The following is a 17,877-nucleotide window of genomic DNA, read 5'->3' as shown; positions in this document are numbered from 1 at the left end:
CTCCTCTTACTCCTCCTGGCAACTTCCTGTTACCTTTCAAGATTCACACCAAGTACTTACACTTTCAGAGTCAAGAGAGGAGAGTCAGAGAGGAAGGCCTCTCTGACTGCCCCAGTTGGAGACACACTTCCTTGCTGCTACATTAGTGCCTCCATTACCTGCCTTGATCATGCCCCACAGACAGGCCTTTGTTTACAAGTTTGTCTTGCCATTTCGTCTGATTGCTACTTGAAGCTGAGATATTCCCATTTACCTCTATCCCCAGCATCTTGCACAAACCCTGGCACAGCAAATGATCTCAATTAATACTGAGGCATGAATAAATGAATCAGTTTTGGTTGCACTTTCTGGATCTTTCAAGAGAATCCTTAACTTTAGTCTCTTTCATTGTCCTCAGAAAATGCAGAGAAGTGAGAGAAATGAGTTCTCTCGTTTTATGCACAAGGAAAGGGAGGCTCAGAAAGGATAAGTGACTTAACCCAAGATAACACAGTGTGCCCAAGGCTGAGTCTGAGCTGGAATCCAGATCTTGTGCCAATGAGGCCAGTGTTCTTTCACAGAAGGCGAGTAGCATAGGAAGGAAAGCTATTCCATTTTACCGTTTGGCTATTCTATGCAAGACACACTATTTCAAATAAACTTTCCAGTTCTAGCATCACATTTCCTTAAGAGGAACTCCAGTTTACAAATGAGGAAACTGAGGCTCCAAGTCAGATCTATCTGGCTGCAAAGCCTCATGCTCTCTTTTCTGCACATTGCCAGTATGAACTGCCTACCTGTGACCCTCCATCAAAAGAAGTAAGATGGCCTGAGCTGATTGTTCTGTCCCTCAACAGTGCCTTTTAATCCAGCACCACATGCAGGCCCACAATGCAGCTCACACCCTCCCACCACAGGCCACATTTCATATGGCTTCCAAACCCAGAATATTTGGTTTGTAAGACAAAACCATTTCTCCAGCAGAAAGTGAACACTATACACAACTACCCAGCCAAAGTGCTGACGCCTACAGACACTACATCACACCAAACAGAGTCTGATCTGCCCTAAGACATCCTCAAAGCATCCAGGACTCCCCCAGAGCTTGGCACTGAGGGGACCCTGGAGCTTGAGGAGGTGAGAACAGGCTGGCCAGATCGCAAATTCTGGGCAGAGGCTTGGTTCCCAGGACGGAGATTGCTCCAGGAAAGAAGTGAAGCCACAGAAGTTCAACGCTGCCCAAACCATGTTGGTGGGGGGTTGAAAGGCAGTGGAGAGATCCCACAGCCCAGAAGGCCTTTCCCACCCCTTCAATCCCTGCTTCTCACACAGCAGCAGTCTCCATCTGAGGCTGGAAAGGCCAATGATGCCGATCACATTCAGATCCTGGAGACAGACAGAGAAGTCAAGCCCTTAGCCTCATTCCCCAATTTGCCCAAAGGAGTGGTTTTTCCCACTCTGAAAGCCTTTGAGATGAGGGAGTTCCTGGCATTTCTGGTGGTCAGTGGACATTCGCCATACACACTGGAGTTAGACAGACCTGGGAAGGAATCTTTGCTAGCTCTGACCTTGGACTAGTTGTTTAACCTTGCTCTGTTTCATTTTCCTCATATTTTAAAGAGTCTTAACTATGTCATAGGGTTGGTGTAAAGGTTTCATGAAACAAAAGATGGAAAGAGCCTAAAAAGGAAGCTGGACAGTAGTCGATAACAAATAAATATGAGTTACTGTCAGTCATCTTTCCCACACAGAAGTCCCAACCATATCACACGATGCTGTCTTGCTGGCTTTTAAGCCTATTTTCACTTGGTTGAGCTTAAAGCACATGAAAACAACCAAAGTCTAAATAGTGTGAAAATTCAGCAGAGATGCATTCCAGTCTTGTCTTACCTTTGTAAGATGACATTTAGCTGGGAAGGAACAAACTCCTCATCCACACCAAGCCATCAGCACATTACTCAGTAACAGGCCACAGGGATTTCCTCTTTTCTACCCTGTGATCAAATGCTTCTGGGAGGCTGAATCTTGAAGGCAGGCAACATCCACCAGCTTGGGATAACATAACACATACTGAGAAGCAGGAACTCAGTGCAATGCCTGAAAGCCCACCATTTGAGTTATTCTAATCATTCTTTGTTGCTCAGTTTTATCCTCCTGCTTTCTCCTTTCCAAACATGAATGGCCTTGGGCAGCACAAATAATTTGTCGTGGAGTGAATTAGAAGTTTCACCAACTTTGCAATGTGGCTACAGCACTACCCTGCATTCAGATGAGGTGCACTTCTGCAGGTGAAAGGTAACAAATGACTCCCTGACCACTTGGTAGACTGAAGACTCCATTTGATGAAAAAGAAAGTGCTGAGCACTGACCTATGGCCTCACAGACCCAGGCAAGGAGGCAGGAAATCTCCTCATGTCCTCCTCCACACTCCTAAGTCCAAGCTCCTCATCCCAAGCTCCGGTTCCATAAGGGCCATTCCTGATCAGAGATGTTGTGGTCCATACTGGGGGAGGGCTCAGATCCAAGAAACACAGAGCTCCTAGCAGAGCCCTGGGTTGAGACAGGGTCACATGAGGAAGGGATAGCCATGGGGCCAGGGGCGGGCTTAGAGCAAGGGTTAAACTCCTTCGGGCACATAGACACTTGAGCTTTTGAGACAGGGAGGAGCTGGCAGCTGAAGCACTTGGAGCAGGGGGTGTTTATCAATGGCCCAATTCATTCTCAACTATCCCCCTTGTCTGAGCCAACACAGAGATGGGCATTATGTCCCAGAGCTACAAGAAAAAGAAAAAAAAAAAAAAACTCCAAGACATTGTCACCAATTAGAGTCCAAAGGTACAGAAGCCAAATTGAGATATTTGGTTTGAAAACCAGATGACATATTTGAAATTGAGGATGTGTCCAAAAATCCAATGTGGTTCCCATCTCCAGAGACCAATAGAATCCTAAGTTGCTGGTTGTTCATTTATTTATTCTGATTTCCTTCAACAAAGGATATGGAAGTTTACAGTTAAAAATATGTATTCTATAAAGTTGATGAAGTAGAAATTAGAAGCCAAAGCAATGGTTCCAACTAACATTGTTATTACAACGGAGCAGTATAATGGACTAAGAGCTTCCCAGCAATCAGGAGTGAGAAAAGAAACACAATGGGAAAATAATTTCATCCCCTGCCACCTTTATTCTGCTGGACTGACCACACCCTGCCCTTTTTTAACCACTCCCAAGGGTCAGGTGTAGAATCAGGCTAAAGAGAAGATAGATTCTAGCATTCCCCTCAAAAAGTGATTGAACCCAATTTGCTCTCCTGCATATTAGGGGAGTTAGTAGGTAAGATCTTAGTCACCCCTTACACTAAACCATAAACACTAAGAAAGTAGAAACTCAGGCTGGGCAAGGTGGCTCATGCCTGTAATCCCAGCACTTTGGGAGGCTGAGGCAGGTGGATCACCTGGGGTCAGGATTTCGAGACTAGCCTGGCCAACATGGTGAAACCTTGTCTCTACTAAAAACACAAAAATTAGCTAGGTGTGGTGGTAGACACCTGTAATCCCAGCTACTCGGGAGGCTGAGGCAAGAGAATCTCTTGAATCTGGGAGGCAGAAGTTGTAATGAGATCATGCCACTGCACTCCAGCCTGGGTGACAGAGCAAGACTCTGTCAAAAAAAAAAAGAAAGAAAGAAAGAAATAAAAAAGAAAAGAAAGAAGAAACTTAGTACCATCTTTCTAACTTCCCAACTGAAGGAGAACATATAGTCTGAGTACCTCACTGAAGTATCCAGAAGAAAATAGCCAGGATGGGACAGGTCTAGAAGCTCTACTAAGAGGAATAATACCACCACTCAGCTGGTATTTTGGCACCTACTCTTCTAACTACTGTTTAGTGTGTGCCCAGTGGTCACCAGAGGGAGCAGGTCATAGAGAAGATTCTGTCCAGAAAAGAGATGACCACTGGAAGAAAGAATAGGAGTAGAGCAAAGACCATCCCTCCACCAGCCAGCAGGTGGGAGACTTAGAGTTGAATGAAACCAAAGAAGAGAAGGAATCAGCCCAGCTTAATTCACTGTCCTTTCTGCTCTGGGCTTCCTGCCTTGGGCCCCAGCCCAGAAGGGTCACCACTTCTTTGCATCAGCGGTAATCCAGGCTATAAACTACAGCATGGAGGAAATTACAGGTGCTGAGCTCCACTCCATCTCAGATCCCAGCCTGAACTGGCTTGCCTTCCAAAGGAAATGTTTGGAAGTTTTCACTTCTAAAAGGGCAAATACTGCTTCTAAGTGCCAAGATGCTCTCTGGCTGAGCTCCATGGGCAGCCTCAATTTCAGATTAAATGGGACCCCTCAAATACACCTTATCACCATCTGCCCTGACCCTCCAGCCAAAGTCTCTGACTTAAAATATTCCCTGCTGAGGCCAGTTTTTTGGACCCATTGTCAGAGGTACCATATACAGGCTAAAATGAGCAAAAGGGGCTGAGGGAGGCTAGTGGCTGAGGATGGGGCCAAGCCAAGGATCCGTTTGTGCATATGCATTGTGCAAAGTGGATGCATGTTGCATACATGTCGTTGTCTGCCCGTATCCATGTCAAAAGTGTGTGAATGGTTACATGGCAATCCTGAGAAGAGTGTGTGCAAGATTGGTGCCCATGAACAGGGATGTGTGTACACAGCATGTGAGCATGGGTGCACTGTGAGTGTTTGTGGGTGGCCATGGCCATGTGGTCTCCTCATCCCCTAGCCTCCTGCCTTTTCTCCTGGTTTGAGAGTGGTGTCCCCAAGCTATCTCCCTGACCCTGGCTAGCCAGATGGGTCAGTCAGAGCCACATTCACTCCAGTGTTATGTCAGGGCTCTGAGCTTCTGTCCTGCTCCAACCCCTGAGAAACCAAAGCTGAATGACCCACAGAGAAGACACCCCAGCTCGGGACAAGTCAGGTCACCCTAGAAAGCCTGAGTTCATATAACACTTCCTAGCCCCAGCTTCTGCCTTCCTGGGTTGACTCTGGCACATCCACTCATCCACATATGGCCTGGCTCAGCCCACCTGGAGGCCTTCCTGCCACACACACACAAGCCTTTCCACAGGAACAGACACAGTCCACCCAGGGGAGCAGGTGCCACACAGACACCTGTGGCCCACTCCAGGCCACCACACACACTCTGACACTCTCATTCACCCACACTCACTGGGGCACATGCTAGAAAACGCCACATGTGGACATCACATCCAGACACACTGCCTCACACTGACACAAGTTCCCCTTCACAAGCACTCACACTGACACACTTACTCCTACTATCCAATTAGTCACAAACTTGCACTGCTCCCAACTAGGCGGGCAGAGGCAGCACCTGCCCCTGAGAGCAGCCAGAGGACCTGTCTACTTACTTAGCGTGCGAGACAGGCGGCTGGTGCGAGCGGCCAGCGGTGGCGGGACGCAGCGGGAGCTCCAGAGGCCGCGCACAAAGTGGCCGCTCCGCAGGCCCAGCCCGAGGGGCCGCCCCTGGCCCCCGCCCCCGCCCCGCTCGTCCCCGCCCGCCCCTCCGAGGCGGCCACATCCTCCCAAGGACCTTCCTTCCACAACAGCGCGCTCCCTGCCAAGCCTCTGTGCCCCGTCAGCCACGGCTGCCTGCAGTTGCCGCTATTTCGGTGCCCCTGGCAGGGGAAACATGGCGTTCCCTCCCATCTGCGGGTGCGCTGGAATGGGGACGCGGTCAGGCCTAATTAGAGGCCGGGCTCCCCCAGGCCGGGCGGCAGGCACCACGGTGATCGCCCGGGAGCCATGGAGCCGTCCAGGCGGGGGCGCCCACAAGGTACCCTGCATGCCAACATCTGGAGAGGGGAAGGGAATGTGCCGCGTTTCCCTTGGAGCTGAAACAAGACAAGGAGGGATTTGGGTGCAGTTCACTTGCTTGGAAGGAGGAAGCCGCCCCGTTTTGAACGGCCCCAAACGCCTAGAATGATGCGGTTTATTCACCACAGGTGCTTTCCTTTGGAACCATGGTCACACACATCTAAGTCACCCTCTACACCCTGGACTTGCCAAAAATGACCAGGGGTTGTTGCAGAAACTCCTTCTAACTTCGGCACATTGGTTCGGATCCCACCCCCCACCTACACACACCATCCTGGACTCTGTCAAATGGCTAAATCTAGAGGAACTTGATTCCCACCCAAAAGCTCGGCAATGTGGCATTATTGACCTGGAGTCAAAGTTCCAGGTTATTTCATACAACCCCCCTCCCTCCACCACCACCACCACCACTACCATGTCTTGGTATGAATACCCCAGAGCTCGGAGAATCTCAACCTATTCTTGGAGGTCCTCAAGCAAAGGTGGCCCCTGGTCTCCCTGAGTCCTGCTCCAAAACTTGAACCCTTTTATTGGCAGAAAGTTCTCCTTGACATCTAACCTAAATCTCTCACATGCAAACTATGTCAATTTGCTCACAATATGTATCCAGGGAGAAGAAGCTCAACTCCATTCCCCATGACACAATGACCACACCAATGTCCCACTGCAGCCTTCTAATCCTTGATTCCGATAATCTCTATTTCTTTGTTCAGGCTCTGGCTGAAGCTGCCTGCTGCTCCCTGGCCTCGAACACACACTAGCTCTCTGACATTAAGTCTTCTCCTCAGGTCTCTGGGGGGCCAGGGCTCAGTAGGTGGTCAAGTCGTTCCTCTCAGACAAACCAGCTTCATCTCTATCCTCCAGTCATCCAGAACAGCCTGATTCTACTCCCCAACTTCCCTGAGAGGGGCCTTAGTTCCTGTCTCAACAAATGCTAAGGCTGGGGACAGGGCTTGGTGCCACCTGGCTGGGCATTACCGCTAGAACCACAGTCTTACTCAAACAGGCAGGGTTTGCAGAATCTCCTCTTGAGTCTGTTTCTGGTAGGGCAGGTGGCATGATAAGAATAGTCTCCACTTCTTCCTCAAAGAAACCTGGTTTTGCATCCTGCCTCTACTACTTTCCAGTGATGAGTCCTTGGACAAATCACTTAATCTCTCTGAGCATCAGTTTTCCCATATGTACACTGGGGAACATAGTAATCTCTGCCCAGCTCATGAGGTTATTGAAAGTATGAAGTGAGATTAAGGATATAAAACACCTTGAAAACTTAGATATTTTATTATACGCTAGAAATAGAATGAGGTTTAGATGATAAACAGATCGATGTTAGCAAAAAAACCTCAAAGGTCTTTTATTTCTAGGTCTAAACTCTGTGTCTGGGTTTCAAGGCAAGAGAGAAACAGACTTGGTTTGTTAGATGTTCCCTAGAGGCACTTGGCATAAATGCCCCCCACCCTCCAATTCCCAATGCACACGCACACACACATACACACACACACACACACACACACACACACACACACCATATACCCACCTTCCCAGATACGTACAGCACAGCACAGCCTCCTGGACTCCTGGACTTCCCATAGACCCCAGCCACCTGGACCTTCGCTGGCCGCCTCTCCATTCCCAGGGGGCCGCCTCATGGCTCTAGTCTTGGCTACAGCAACTCCAAGTCTCCTTACAGAGGCCCCTGTGAACAGCTTCTCTCCCCTTGCCCATCCTTCTGGGCCATGGCCCTGAGAAGGCCTGTGACTCAAGGCAAAGCTTGTCCGAGGCAAGTCAGTACTGAGGCCGCCCAAGGGAGCTCAGCGTTGAAGCTTCCACCCCGTCGACCCCCTCCCCTCCGCCTGCCTGGCTTCTCAATGCTGTGCTGTCCTGCTTAATTCTTAATGGAAATTCCATCCCCGGCGCCGGCCCTAGCTGGCTCAGGGAGTCCAGGCTTGGGCCAACAGCAAACTCCACAAGAGAGACTGGGACTGTCTGGCCATATAAATACATTTAAACACATATATACATATGTATTTACACACACAAGCAGCAAGACATACTCAAAGACATTTACAAACTCAGATATTCTCATCCAGACACATCCATACACAAAGATAATACACATTCTAATCACTAAGATTTATTGCATATGTGATAACTTTATAGGTTATCAATTGCTCTAATTCTTAGAACAGTTCTAGGTTCTGATATTGTCCCCATTTTACACATGAAGAAACTGAGGCCCAGGGAGGTTAAGTAACTTATCCAAGGCATTGGTAATAATAGCCCAACATAAGTACCAGGAACTGTGCTAAGAAGTTTATGTGCATTGTTTCATTTTGCGGCCATAGTAACCCTTTATAAAAATTATTATTAGCCCTGTAATACAGACACAGAAAATGGAGGCTGAGTGGCTTTAAAATTACCTGTCTGTGGCCTCACAGCTGGTGAGATGGAAACTCTACACAGATACACATAGGAACCCTTATGGGGGCACAGAGAGACACACAGGTAGAGACACATGCACACGCTCAGAAGTTCACCCACAAATAGCCTCAGGACTGGTCCAGAGCTATATCAGGCAAAGGTCCCCTCCACCCTGACTCTGTGTTCTTCTCCTGTCCAAATAGCTTATCCCAGATCCAGCAGCTTCACACATCACTTTAGGAAGGACAAGTTCAGACTTAAATGGAGGAAAGATTTCAGGTTTACACTCCAGTCTGCCAGGTTCAGAGTCAACCCCCATCCTCAGCTCCAAATTGTTTCCCCAGTATCCCCTAGATGGTCACTGAAAGAAGCCTCAGCTACACTCTTCTGAAGGATCACAGCTCCAAGGAGGGAGCACCTCAGAGGCTCTAAGCACTGACCAGCTTCCAGTATTTGGGTTTTGTCCTTCAGGACCAGATGAGTCTAAACAGGGCCCTTGGGACAAGGCCTGGCACAGGAGCCCAAGCATCGGGAAGAGTAGAGCATGTGTTGCCCGAGGGAGTTAAGGTTATACTGTAGGAAGATGGCAAAACCCTGGTGGAATGAGAGGAGAAAGGGGTTGGGGCCGGGCCACTCTGCCTTCTCCTGTGTCTGTTCCACCACATACCTGTTGTGATTTATTGGCCAAGCTGGGGAGGGCAGAAAAGTCCTGTTTCTTGTGGGAAAGGCAGTGAAGTCCTGAGTTCAGATAGTTGAGATGACAGACATGCAGGAGAGATCAGAAAAGTTTAGTCCACCAGGAGCTTACCCACTGCTTGAAATTTCCATGCTATGCTAGATATCTCCAAGGAGCAGAAGGTGTGTTGGCCTCAGGCCTCCTTCGAAGCAGCCACAATAGAAAGTTCCTAAGAAGGCCTGTTACAGCCAGAGTAGCCTCTATTGTCTCTTGTGGTTTCCCCATCCCAACCCAGAATGCTCCAGTTGTTTCTGTTGTCACAAGCTCTATCACCCTGTGGTCAGAGAAAATAGCCCAGCATGGCAGCCCCGTGGGGCCTCAGCATTGGAAAAGAGTTTTTTGAGAGAGAGGAGTGCTTAATCTCTACAATGGGTAAGGAATCATTGTGATTCAGACAGTAGCTCTAAGAGGGGGATATATTCTGAGCTGAAGAATTTGTATTTCTAAAAAGTTCCCAGGTGATATTGATACTACTGATCTGGGGATCATACTTTAAGAACCACTACTCTCTAGAATAAGAGAAAGTCAAGGATCATTCCAGTTCAAAACTAAATTTCCAACTTAACTTCAGAGTATAAATGGTTTCTTCTGAAATCTCCTTAAAGGAAGAAAGTACAATCCTTGGCCAGGTGCAGTAGCTGACACTTGTAATCCCAGTATCATTTTGGGAGGCTGAGGGGGGAGAATAAGTGAAAGCTAAAAGTTCAAGACCAACCTAAACAACAAAGCTAGACCTCATCTTTGCAAAAAAAAAAAAAAAAAATTAAAAATTAGCCAGAAAAAGTGGTGTGCACCTGTTGTCCTAGCTACTCAGGAGGCTGAGGCAGGAGGATAAGAAGACTGCCTGAGTCTAGAATCTCAAGGTTACAGAGCTATTATCACACCACTGCACTCCAGCCTTGGCAACAAAGTGGGGCTCTGTCTCTAAAAATGTTTTTTTTTTTTTTTAAAAAAAAAAACACTTTGCAATGTTTTAACCTTTTCAGCAGTTTGTTCATTTCCTTGCCTAACCTTCTTCCCAACTTCCATGTCACCCCTGCCATCTGTTGGTGGGTCTTTCATGGGCTCTGTCATGGCTCTCTCTGCCCCAGCACACCTCAAAACAAAAAATGGCATCCTCCACCCTGTCCTCTACCTACACAGAGAAAGTTATCAAGATGAAGGACCTGCACAAAAATAGCGATGACCAGCAGGCTCTCAGTTCCAGGGATGGAGATAAGAGATCAAAAGGTTATAGTGATAGCAACCGAAATGCCATTTCCAACTCTTACAGATGAGCAATTGGCATGAGTCCCAATACCCACAGCTGCAATCTCCAGTATCCCCGAGACATGCACATGGAGATGATGGAGAGATAGGGCCCTCACAGAGGACAAGGAGATAGTACCAGACAGGCTGGTGTAGATGCATCGTTAACTCACTTGGGCAATGGCCCATCTATCTCTCCAAGCCTTGCTCTGCAATTCTTTCAAGAAGGAAAATGTTCCTCAACTCCCAGAGCCAGTGTGAGAACCTGTAATATAATTGGAATGGAGGGATAGAAGGGACAGAAAGGCCCTCAGATATCTCTGGATGCAAGGGTTCTGAAATTTTATGATCTACTAAAATCACCCGAAGGGAAGAAAAATGCAGAATCCAAGGCACCTCTCAGTGATTCTGAGTCAGTGGATGGGTGGTGTGCTGGAGCCAACATGCGCCTCTCTTTTCCAAAGTGAAGTTCAGTGACTTCACATTGTTAGCTTGAACTTGGCCAAGGTAGGAGTATTTATTTACACTACAGAAACAGAGCAAACACTATAAATTAGGGCATTTTTTGCTTCGTTTTGTTTCGGAAAGCCTATTTTTGATCACTTATCAACATACCATGGGACATTGTTGGTCTCTGTTTTCTAGTATCACGAGCAATTATGATGCAGGCCAACTTTGAGAAACACTAATCTAGTGATGAAGTTCTAACCCAAACTCCTTATAGTACACATAAGAAAACTGAGGCCCCGTCTGGAGAAGATTCACAGTTATGGTCTCTGTAGTAGGCTGCTCAATTCAGGCTGGTGGGGGCTGGGGAGCAGCCCCGCCTGTTTACCTGAACCTGTCCTGTGTATGTCTGCTCCACCAAATATGTGTTGAAGCTTACTGGCTAAGTGGGGGAGGGTGGGAAAGTCCTGACCCTTGCGAGCCAAACAGATTAATTCTCATCAGCATTTAGAATTTGAACTACCTGACTGTTGTGGCCTGGACAGCAGAACATAAATTCCAAGGCTGCCCTGCCCCTCCAAACCTTAACTATTGTCTGTTCCTTTAATTCAGAGATTCCCTTGCTATCCTTCCAACAAAGTCCATGTCTGTCTAAAGTAACAAGCTATATTTTCTTATAATCAGAACCATCTTCAGAAATACAGCCACAGAGCAAACTGGTGAAAATAAGAACCCAAGATTCCTGTCCCTTTGTTTTTCCCCTACATCACGCCCTGCCTTCAGATGGGATGCCAAAGGACAAATGATTGCGCAAATGTGCAACTCTCTAGGAGGGTGGTTTTCAAAGAGTGGTCCTAGACCAGCAATCTCAACAACACCTGGGATCTTGCAACAACATGCAAATTCTCAGGTCTCATCACATAGTGACTGAATGAGAATATCTCACTACTGTCTGTCAAGCTGTGTTTGAACAAGTCTCCCAGGATATTCTGATGTCTGCTAAATTTGAGGAGAATTGCTCCAGCAGGAGGGGCCATTGCTTTGCCTACCTAACAATGAACCAAAGGCTGTTCAGGTCAGGGAGGAAAGGCCATCAGGGTGTAAGACCAGCATGGGGTGTATGGGGCCAGTCACACCACTTCCTGCTCAGCTTCCTTAACCCTCTGCTCCCAAGAGACTAAGCAATGGCTATGCATCCTAAACTAAAATAGAGTCCCCTTTCTGAAACCTAAAAAGCAATACTTTTCCAAAAACAGCAGGACAACCTCAGCAAAGACATGCCAGGAAATGCTACTTCTGTCACTGCCTTGGTGCCTAACTGAGGAGGTGACTCCCATTAGACCTTCCCTGGCTCTTTAGATTCCCAGGGGCTTGCTCTGTCTTGCTTGGGACAGCTTCTCATGTCCTTCTGGAAGAAGGAGGATGGCCAAGGACCTGGTTCCGAAAGCCATTCTGACCTCACCAGCTCAGAGTACAGTGTTTCTTTCATTTTCTGTGCTTCCTTCAGGGAGAAAGATGGATTTGAAGATAATTGAAGAAGTGAGGTCTCAGGGAGAGGGACAAAATTATAACAACAGTGACTACATCTCCATGTATTGAGTTCTTTCTGTATACCAACCCTGCTTGTACTAAATACTTTCCATGTTTCATCTTGTATATGTCTCACCACAATCTTATAATATGCAGTTACTACTGGCCCCACTTAGAGGAAAGGAAGCAGGCTGAGAGAGGTTAAACAGCTCTCCCAAGATCAGACAGCCAGTTCAAGGAAGATCAGAGATTCAAACCCAGGTCTGCCTGACTCCAGGCTCCTCTGGTTTTTTTTTTTTTTTTTTCCTTTCTAGGACAGGGTCTCACTTCCATCACCCAGGCTGGAGTGCAGTAGCATGATACCAGCTCTGCAGGCTCAACTTCCTGAGATCAGCTGATCCTCCCACCTCTGCCTCCTGAGTAGCTGAGACTACAGGCATGCGCCACCACACCAGGCTAATTTTTTGCATTTTTAGCAGAGACAGGGATTCACCATGTTAGCGAGGCCTGGTCTCGAACTCCTGGACTCAAGCAATCCTCCCACCGAGCCTCCCAGATTGCTGGGATTACAGGCATGAGTCACCGTGCCCGGCAGCCCCTTAAGTTTCAATACAGATACAGAGGTTCACCTGGGACAGAAGGAAGTGCACCTGCTGCTGAGAAGGGCAAGATGGGGGAGGAGACGTGAGAAGGCCTTTTCCCAAACTGGGAGGGAGACTCCGTGACTTGTGAAGAAGAAAGGGGTAAAAGTGGGGGTGGAGCCTTGAGGAGTCAGGGACAGGACACACCAGCTTCCATGGGAAGTATGGAAAAGAAAGGATCAGATTAGACATGACAAAAGGAGCCCAGCTGGGGCTTGGAAAACATACATTTGAAATGAAGCCAGTGAGAGCAATGTGTACAAGCCAGAACTTGGTGACTCCGATCTGAGTCACAAAGTTACTGTGGGGACAAGGGCTAATCCCAGAGAGAACAGGGCCTGCAGATAGAAGTGACCCGTGGGGACACCTGGGAGCCATTAGGAAGTGGAGCCTGGCAAGGAAAGAACTTGCCCCACCTGGAGAGTGCAGCAACTCTGGGACTGCTTGTGAGTTCTCATCAAGGCAAGTCGTTAAGTGGCACCAGCCCACACCAAGCTGATCAAAACACCTGAGCTGCCTTTGCTTCCTCTTTACTCCCCCACTCTCCCGTCCTGTCTATCCAACTGCTCTGCCAGTCCTCTGCTCTGCCTCCAGTCTCCTCCCTAATCCCTCCACCACTGCTTATCTTCACTGCCAGCACCATGCTCCACGCTGTCACTGCAAACCTGGACTCCTGCTTAGAGTTTCTACAAGGACCTCACTGCTTCCTATTCTGCCCTCTAACCTTCATTAACCAGACAGCAGCCTGAGTCATCCTTTAATAAGGTAAAGATGAGCTTGTCCTCCCTCACCTAAAGCTCCTCAATTGCTTCTTACTACTGCACTTGGAAAAAATAAATGCAAACCTTTTCTTCTGTCTCATGAAACCCTACATGATTCATCTCTCTTCTAGGGTCTCAGGTCACATCATCTCCCTGAGAGAAGTCTTCCCTGACCTACAAAAACCAGCCCCAGTCATTCTCCTATGAATGCCACTTACTGCTCTCTGAAATTCCCTTGTTTGTTTGATTACTGTCTGTCCCTCCCACCCTCCATACCGCCAGAAAAGAGACCCTGTCTTCTAGTACAGTAGCTGGCACACAGTAGATATTCAGTAAACTGCCATGGAATGGTTCGAATGGTTCAAGCATGGTAAGGGAAGTAGCTGCCCCATGTGTCAGAGCAAAGTGGGGAAGAGATCATCCAGGAACCAGATGCAAAAAGAGAAATGGCACCAACAGAAACCCCAGTCTGCAAAGGAAAGAGGACTTGGATTTCTAAAAGTTTTCCCTGAGGAGGACATTCCCATCTCTGGTTTATGAGAACCAACAGCTTTCCTGTCCTAGAGGGGTCCCATGAGATACCTGTAGATTCTAACAAGATTTTTCTTATTTCTCTTAAGCTGGCTTGAGTCTTCTACTTTCGCTTGTCAATTTACAAGTCTTCATTTGTTTTCCCTCTGCCCGTCTCCTAGTGAAGACAGCTGCAAGAGAAGGCCCACCAACGGAAAGCACACAGCACAGGGAATGAGCGCTTGAGGCTTATCTTTTATCTCCTTGACTTTGCACAAGGTCTTTTCCTTCTCCGAGTCTCCACACCTAGGTCCACAGCACCTGAAACCTAGTCCTTCCAGGTGTATCTGATGAGGACTCTGAGCCAACAGATAGTAAGGAAAGGGGCGATATTTCAGGCAAAATTCATATTCTGTTCACTTTCATACCCCAGGCAGGTCCCAGTGGGAGGGAAGGCCACTCAGCTGAGATTTGAAAGACAGTTTAATGAAGGCCTATTTAATGAAGTGTTAAGAGAATAATAGCAAGTGGTTTGAAGCGTGCGGGGACTGACAACTGCGGGAAGCCATTACCACCGCCAATTCTAGAGGGACAAGAAAGGAAATCACTTACTAGTGTTCCAGGGCAGCCATGGAAGAGGCCACCCAGAAGAAACTGTGATTGCAAAATCATGGTTCCAGAGAGAAATAAAGAAATTCCCTAACCTGTCTCTGCTCCTTCCTCTGATCTCCAGCCAGTGCCTCTGTTGGCTGAACCCAACCAGGGAACAAGGACGTCCAGGTGCGAAGGTCTGAAGACCAGCTTCTCCAGACACAGAGCAAAGCAGAGATGACAGAGAAGCTATGGCAGAGGATGCCCAGCACAATGGTTTCTAAGCGGAACCCAGAGAAAACCCAAGACCTACAAACTCTCTAAGTCCCCACAGACTCTCTCATTTAAATCTCTCTATAGAAGCACTAAACTCTCCAGAAAACCTCTAAATTGCCATAATGGTTTTGGTAGGCCCACATTTACAACCCTTGGCTAAGTGCTTGCCAAAGGCAGAAACTATGCTATCAAACACTTGCAACAACCGAGATAGAAGCTTCCAGAAAAGTTTCACCAAGAGATGAAAAATTTGGCAATTTGAATAATTGAAAAGCCTTAATGCAAACCCTCAGATAAATTATTGAGGATGTATTAGATTATTGAGGATCCATTAGGAAGGATCCTTCTAATAGAAACCATGCCTAGCCCAGGGCTTTGTGGGAAATAAAAAATTGATCTGTTTTAAATTCCCTACAATTAACACTACTCATGATTTAAAAGGTTGGTCCTCCAGAACCCATCTATGCCCAAGCCCCATGAGGATATATTAGGGAGGGTGGGGTGTAGAAAGAGACAGATTTCAATCCAGAAGACTGAGAGCCTTCTAAGAGCAAGAGCATTCCCAAACAATGTGCTACTTCAGAACACGGTAACCTCACTATTGCTGGAGGAAGTCTAGTACAGAAAACATTAATGAATGAAAGCCAGCCCTATGCCTGGCACCATGCACATCACTCGGAATACAACCATGATCAAGGCAGGGTCTCTACTTTAGAGTCTTCACAGCCTAGTAAATGGAGAAACATGTATAAATAGACCATTCCTATACTAAGAGTTAATTAATGGAAGGGATGAATTACAATGTCCCACTATAAATGTGTATTTCTCCTTTCTATACTGTGAGGCTATATTATTAGGTACATATGCAACTAGAATAATATTCTGCTAGAAATGTTACATTCTGTTATCTTAAGATAGCCCTCATGATCTCTTAATGCTTTTTGTCTTGTAGTCAATTTTATTCAAATTAATATTAATTACACTACCATTATTTTAGTGTTTACATGATATATTGTATTTTTATTCTTTTACTTTTACCATTCTGTATTCTTATGTTTTAGATGGCTCCTGTAAAAAGTCTACAGTTAGATATTTTTTCAGTCTAATCAGTGTAAATGGAGGTGAAAGAGTTATGTATAATGCAAATCTGCAAGTAGAGGTTTTCCAAAAAAAGGAATCAGTCAAAGCAAATATTCTAAGGCAAGAGTATGGCTGGTATCTTTGAACAAGAGCAGGAAGATCAGTAAGATGGAACAAAGGAGTAGGGGGAGTAAGAGATGAAGGCAGAGATAGACAATGACTGAAGCAATGCCTTTGAGTAGTGGAAAGGGGGTGGCATCTGCTGCACAAATAAAAGAAATAGCTCTAGCGAGGGGCACAGAAAGTTAATCAATGGCAACCAATGGGAGAAGAGATGCCCGTAGATGTAGAGATGTTTTAATAAGAGTCTGTGGAGGCTCTCTTCTGACTGATGCCATTCTTTAAGTGAAGTAGGCAGCAAGGTCAGATGCTGAGAATAAGGATGGTAGATGGGATGGTGGGAGTTTGAGGAAAGATTTGTAGAAATGATCTAGAAGTAAGTGGGAGACTGAATGGACTAAAGACATATAAATCCATGGCAGCAGTAAGGGTCTAATTAAGTCTCTCAACATCATGGATTCAGGGATTAAAATGAAGCAATCAATATGGTTTTGTGTTTTTCTTCTGTCTTAAAGGACCTTAATCTAGATGCCAAAGTGGTGCTGCTTTACTACATTCTGCTGAACGGTCACCTGGCCCCTGCTTGAACACCTCAAGTGACAGGAAGCCTATCACTTACTGAGTATCTCACACTATCTTTAGACAGATAAGCTGACAGAAAGTGCTTTCCTGAACTTGAATACACTGTTGGAAGAAATGAAAACCACTACAGTCAATATAGAGAACAGTAGGAAAGGTTTCTCAAGAAATGACAAATAAAATTTCCATATGATCTGGCAATCCAGTTACCAGGCATTTATCCAAAGAAAGAAAATCAGTACACCTAAGAGACATTTGCATCCCCATGTTTACTGCAGCACTATTCACCATAGCCAAGATACAGAATCAATCTAAGTGTCCAACAACAGATTAATAGACAAAGAAAATGTTACACACACACACACACACACACACACACATACACACACACACATACATACACACACACACACACAATGGAATACTATTCAGCCATAAAAAGAATAAAATCTTGTAATTTGGGGCAACATGGATGAACTAGAGGACATCATGTTAAATGAAATAAAACAGAAACAGAAAGTTAAACTCTGCATGATCTCACTATATGTGGAAGCTAAAAAATTTTATCTCATAGAAGTAAAACATAGAAAAGAGAATATTAGTGGTTGGGAAGAGTAGAAGGAAGAGAGGGATGAGGAGAGATTTGTCAAAGAATATACAATTACAGCTAAGTAGCAGGGATAAATTCCACTCTTCTACAGCACTGTGGGATGGCTATGGTTAATAATAACATGTAGTTTCAACAGCTAAAAGGAGAATATTGAATGCTCTCTACACAAAGAAATGTTTGAGATAATGGATATGCTAATTACTCTGATCTGATCACTATGTGTGTATCACAACATCACTAAGTATCCCATAAAAATGTATAGATATGTCACTGAAATTTTTAGCTGAAAAATAAATTAAAAAATAAAGTATCACTAATAACTGAAAAAAAAAAGAAAGTGCTTTCCTATATGGAGCTGATATTTCTCTTCCTGTTAGGTCCCCCTACGTTTGAACCTCTGGATCTGTTTCTGTTGTCTGTTGCTTAAGTTGCACTATCTCCTCCTATATCTGGTCATCCAAAAATTCATCTAGAAATTTGACAACATATTCAACT

General features: G+C 46.1%; 1 protein-coding gene across 2 annotated transcripts in view; it reads right to left on the bottom strand.

Annotated features, from left to right (window-relative positions):
- Positions 1 to 7,709, bottom strand: part of INSC (INSC spindle orientation adaptor protein) — a 128,270-nt gene extending 120,561 nt beyond the window's left edge. The window contains exon 1 of one of the 2 annotated variants that reach the window (XM_003919869.3): positions 7,386 to 7,709. In XM_003919869.3, coding sequence (XP_003919918.1) covers positions 7,386 to 7,481 — 96 coding nt within the window. In that variant the 5' untranslated portion in view covers positions 7,482 to 7,709. Of the gene's footprint in view, positions 1 to 5,366; positions 5,448 to 7,385 lie in introns of those variants that run through there. The other variant, XM_003919870.3, reaches the window with a different exon arrangement.
- Positions 7,710 to 17,877: the final 10,168 nt, after the last annotated feature.

This window comes from Saimiri boliviensis, chromosome 6 (assembly GCF_048565385.1).
Source record: "Saimiri boliviensis isolate mSaiBol1 chromosome 6, mSaiBol1.pri, whole genome shotgun sequence".
NCBI classification, from domain to species: domain Eukaryota; kingdom Metazoa; phylum Chordata; class Mammalia; order Primates; family Cebidae; genus Saimiri; species Saimiri boliviensis.
The sequence above is the reverse complement of the archived record's forward strand: the minus strand, read 5'-3'. Positions and strand labels throughout refer to the sequence as shown.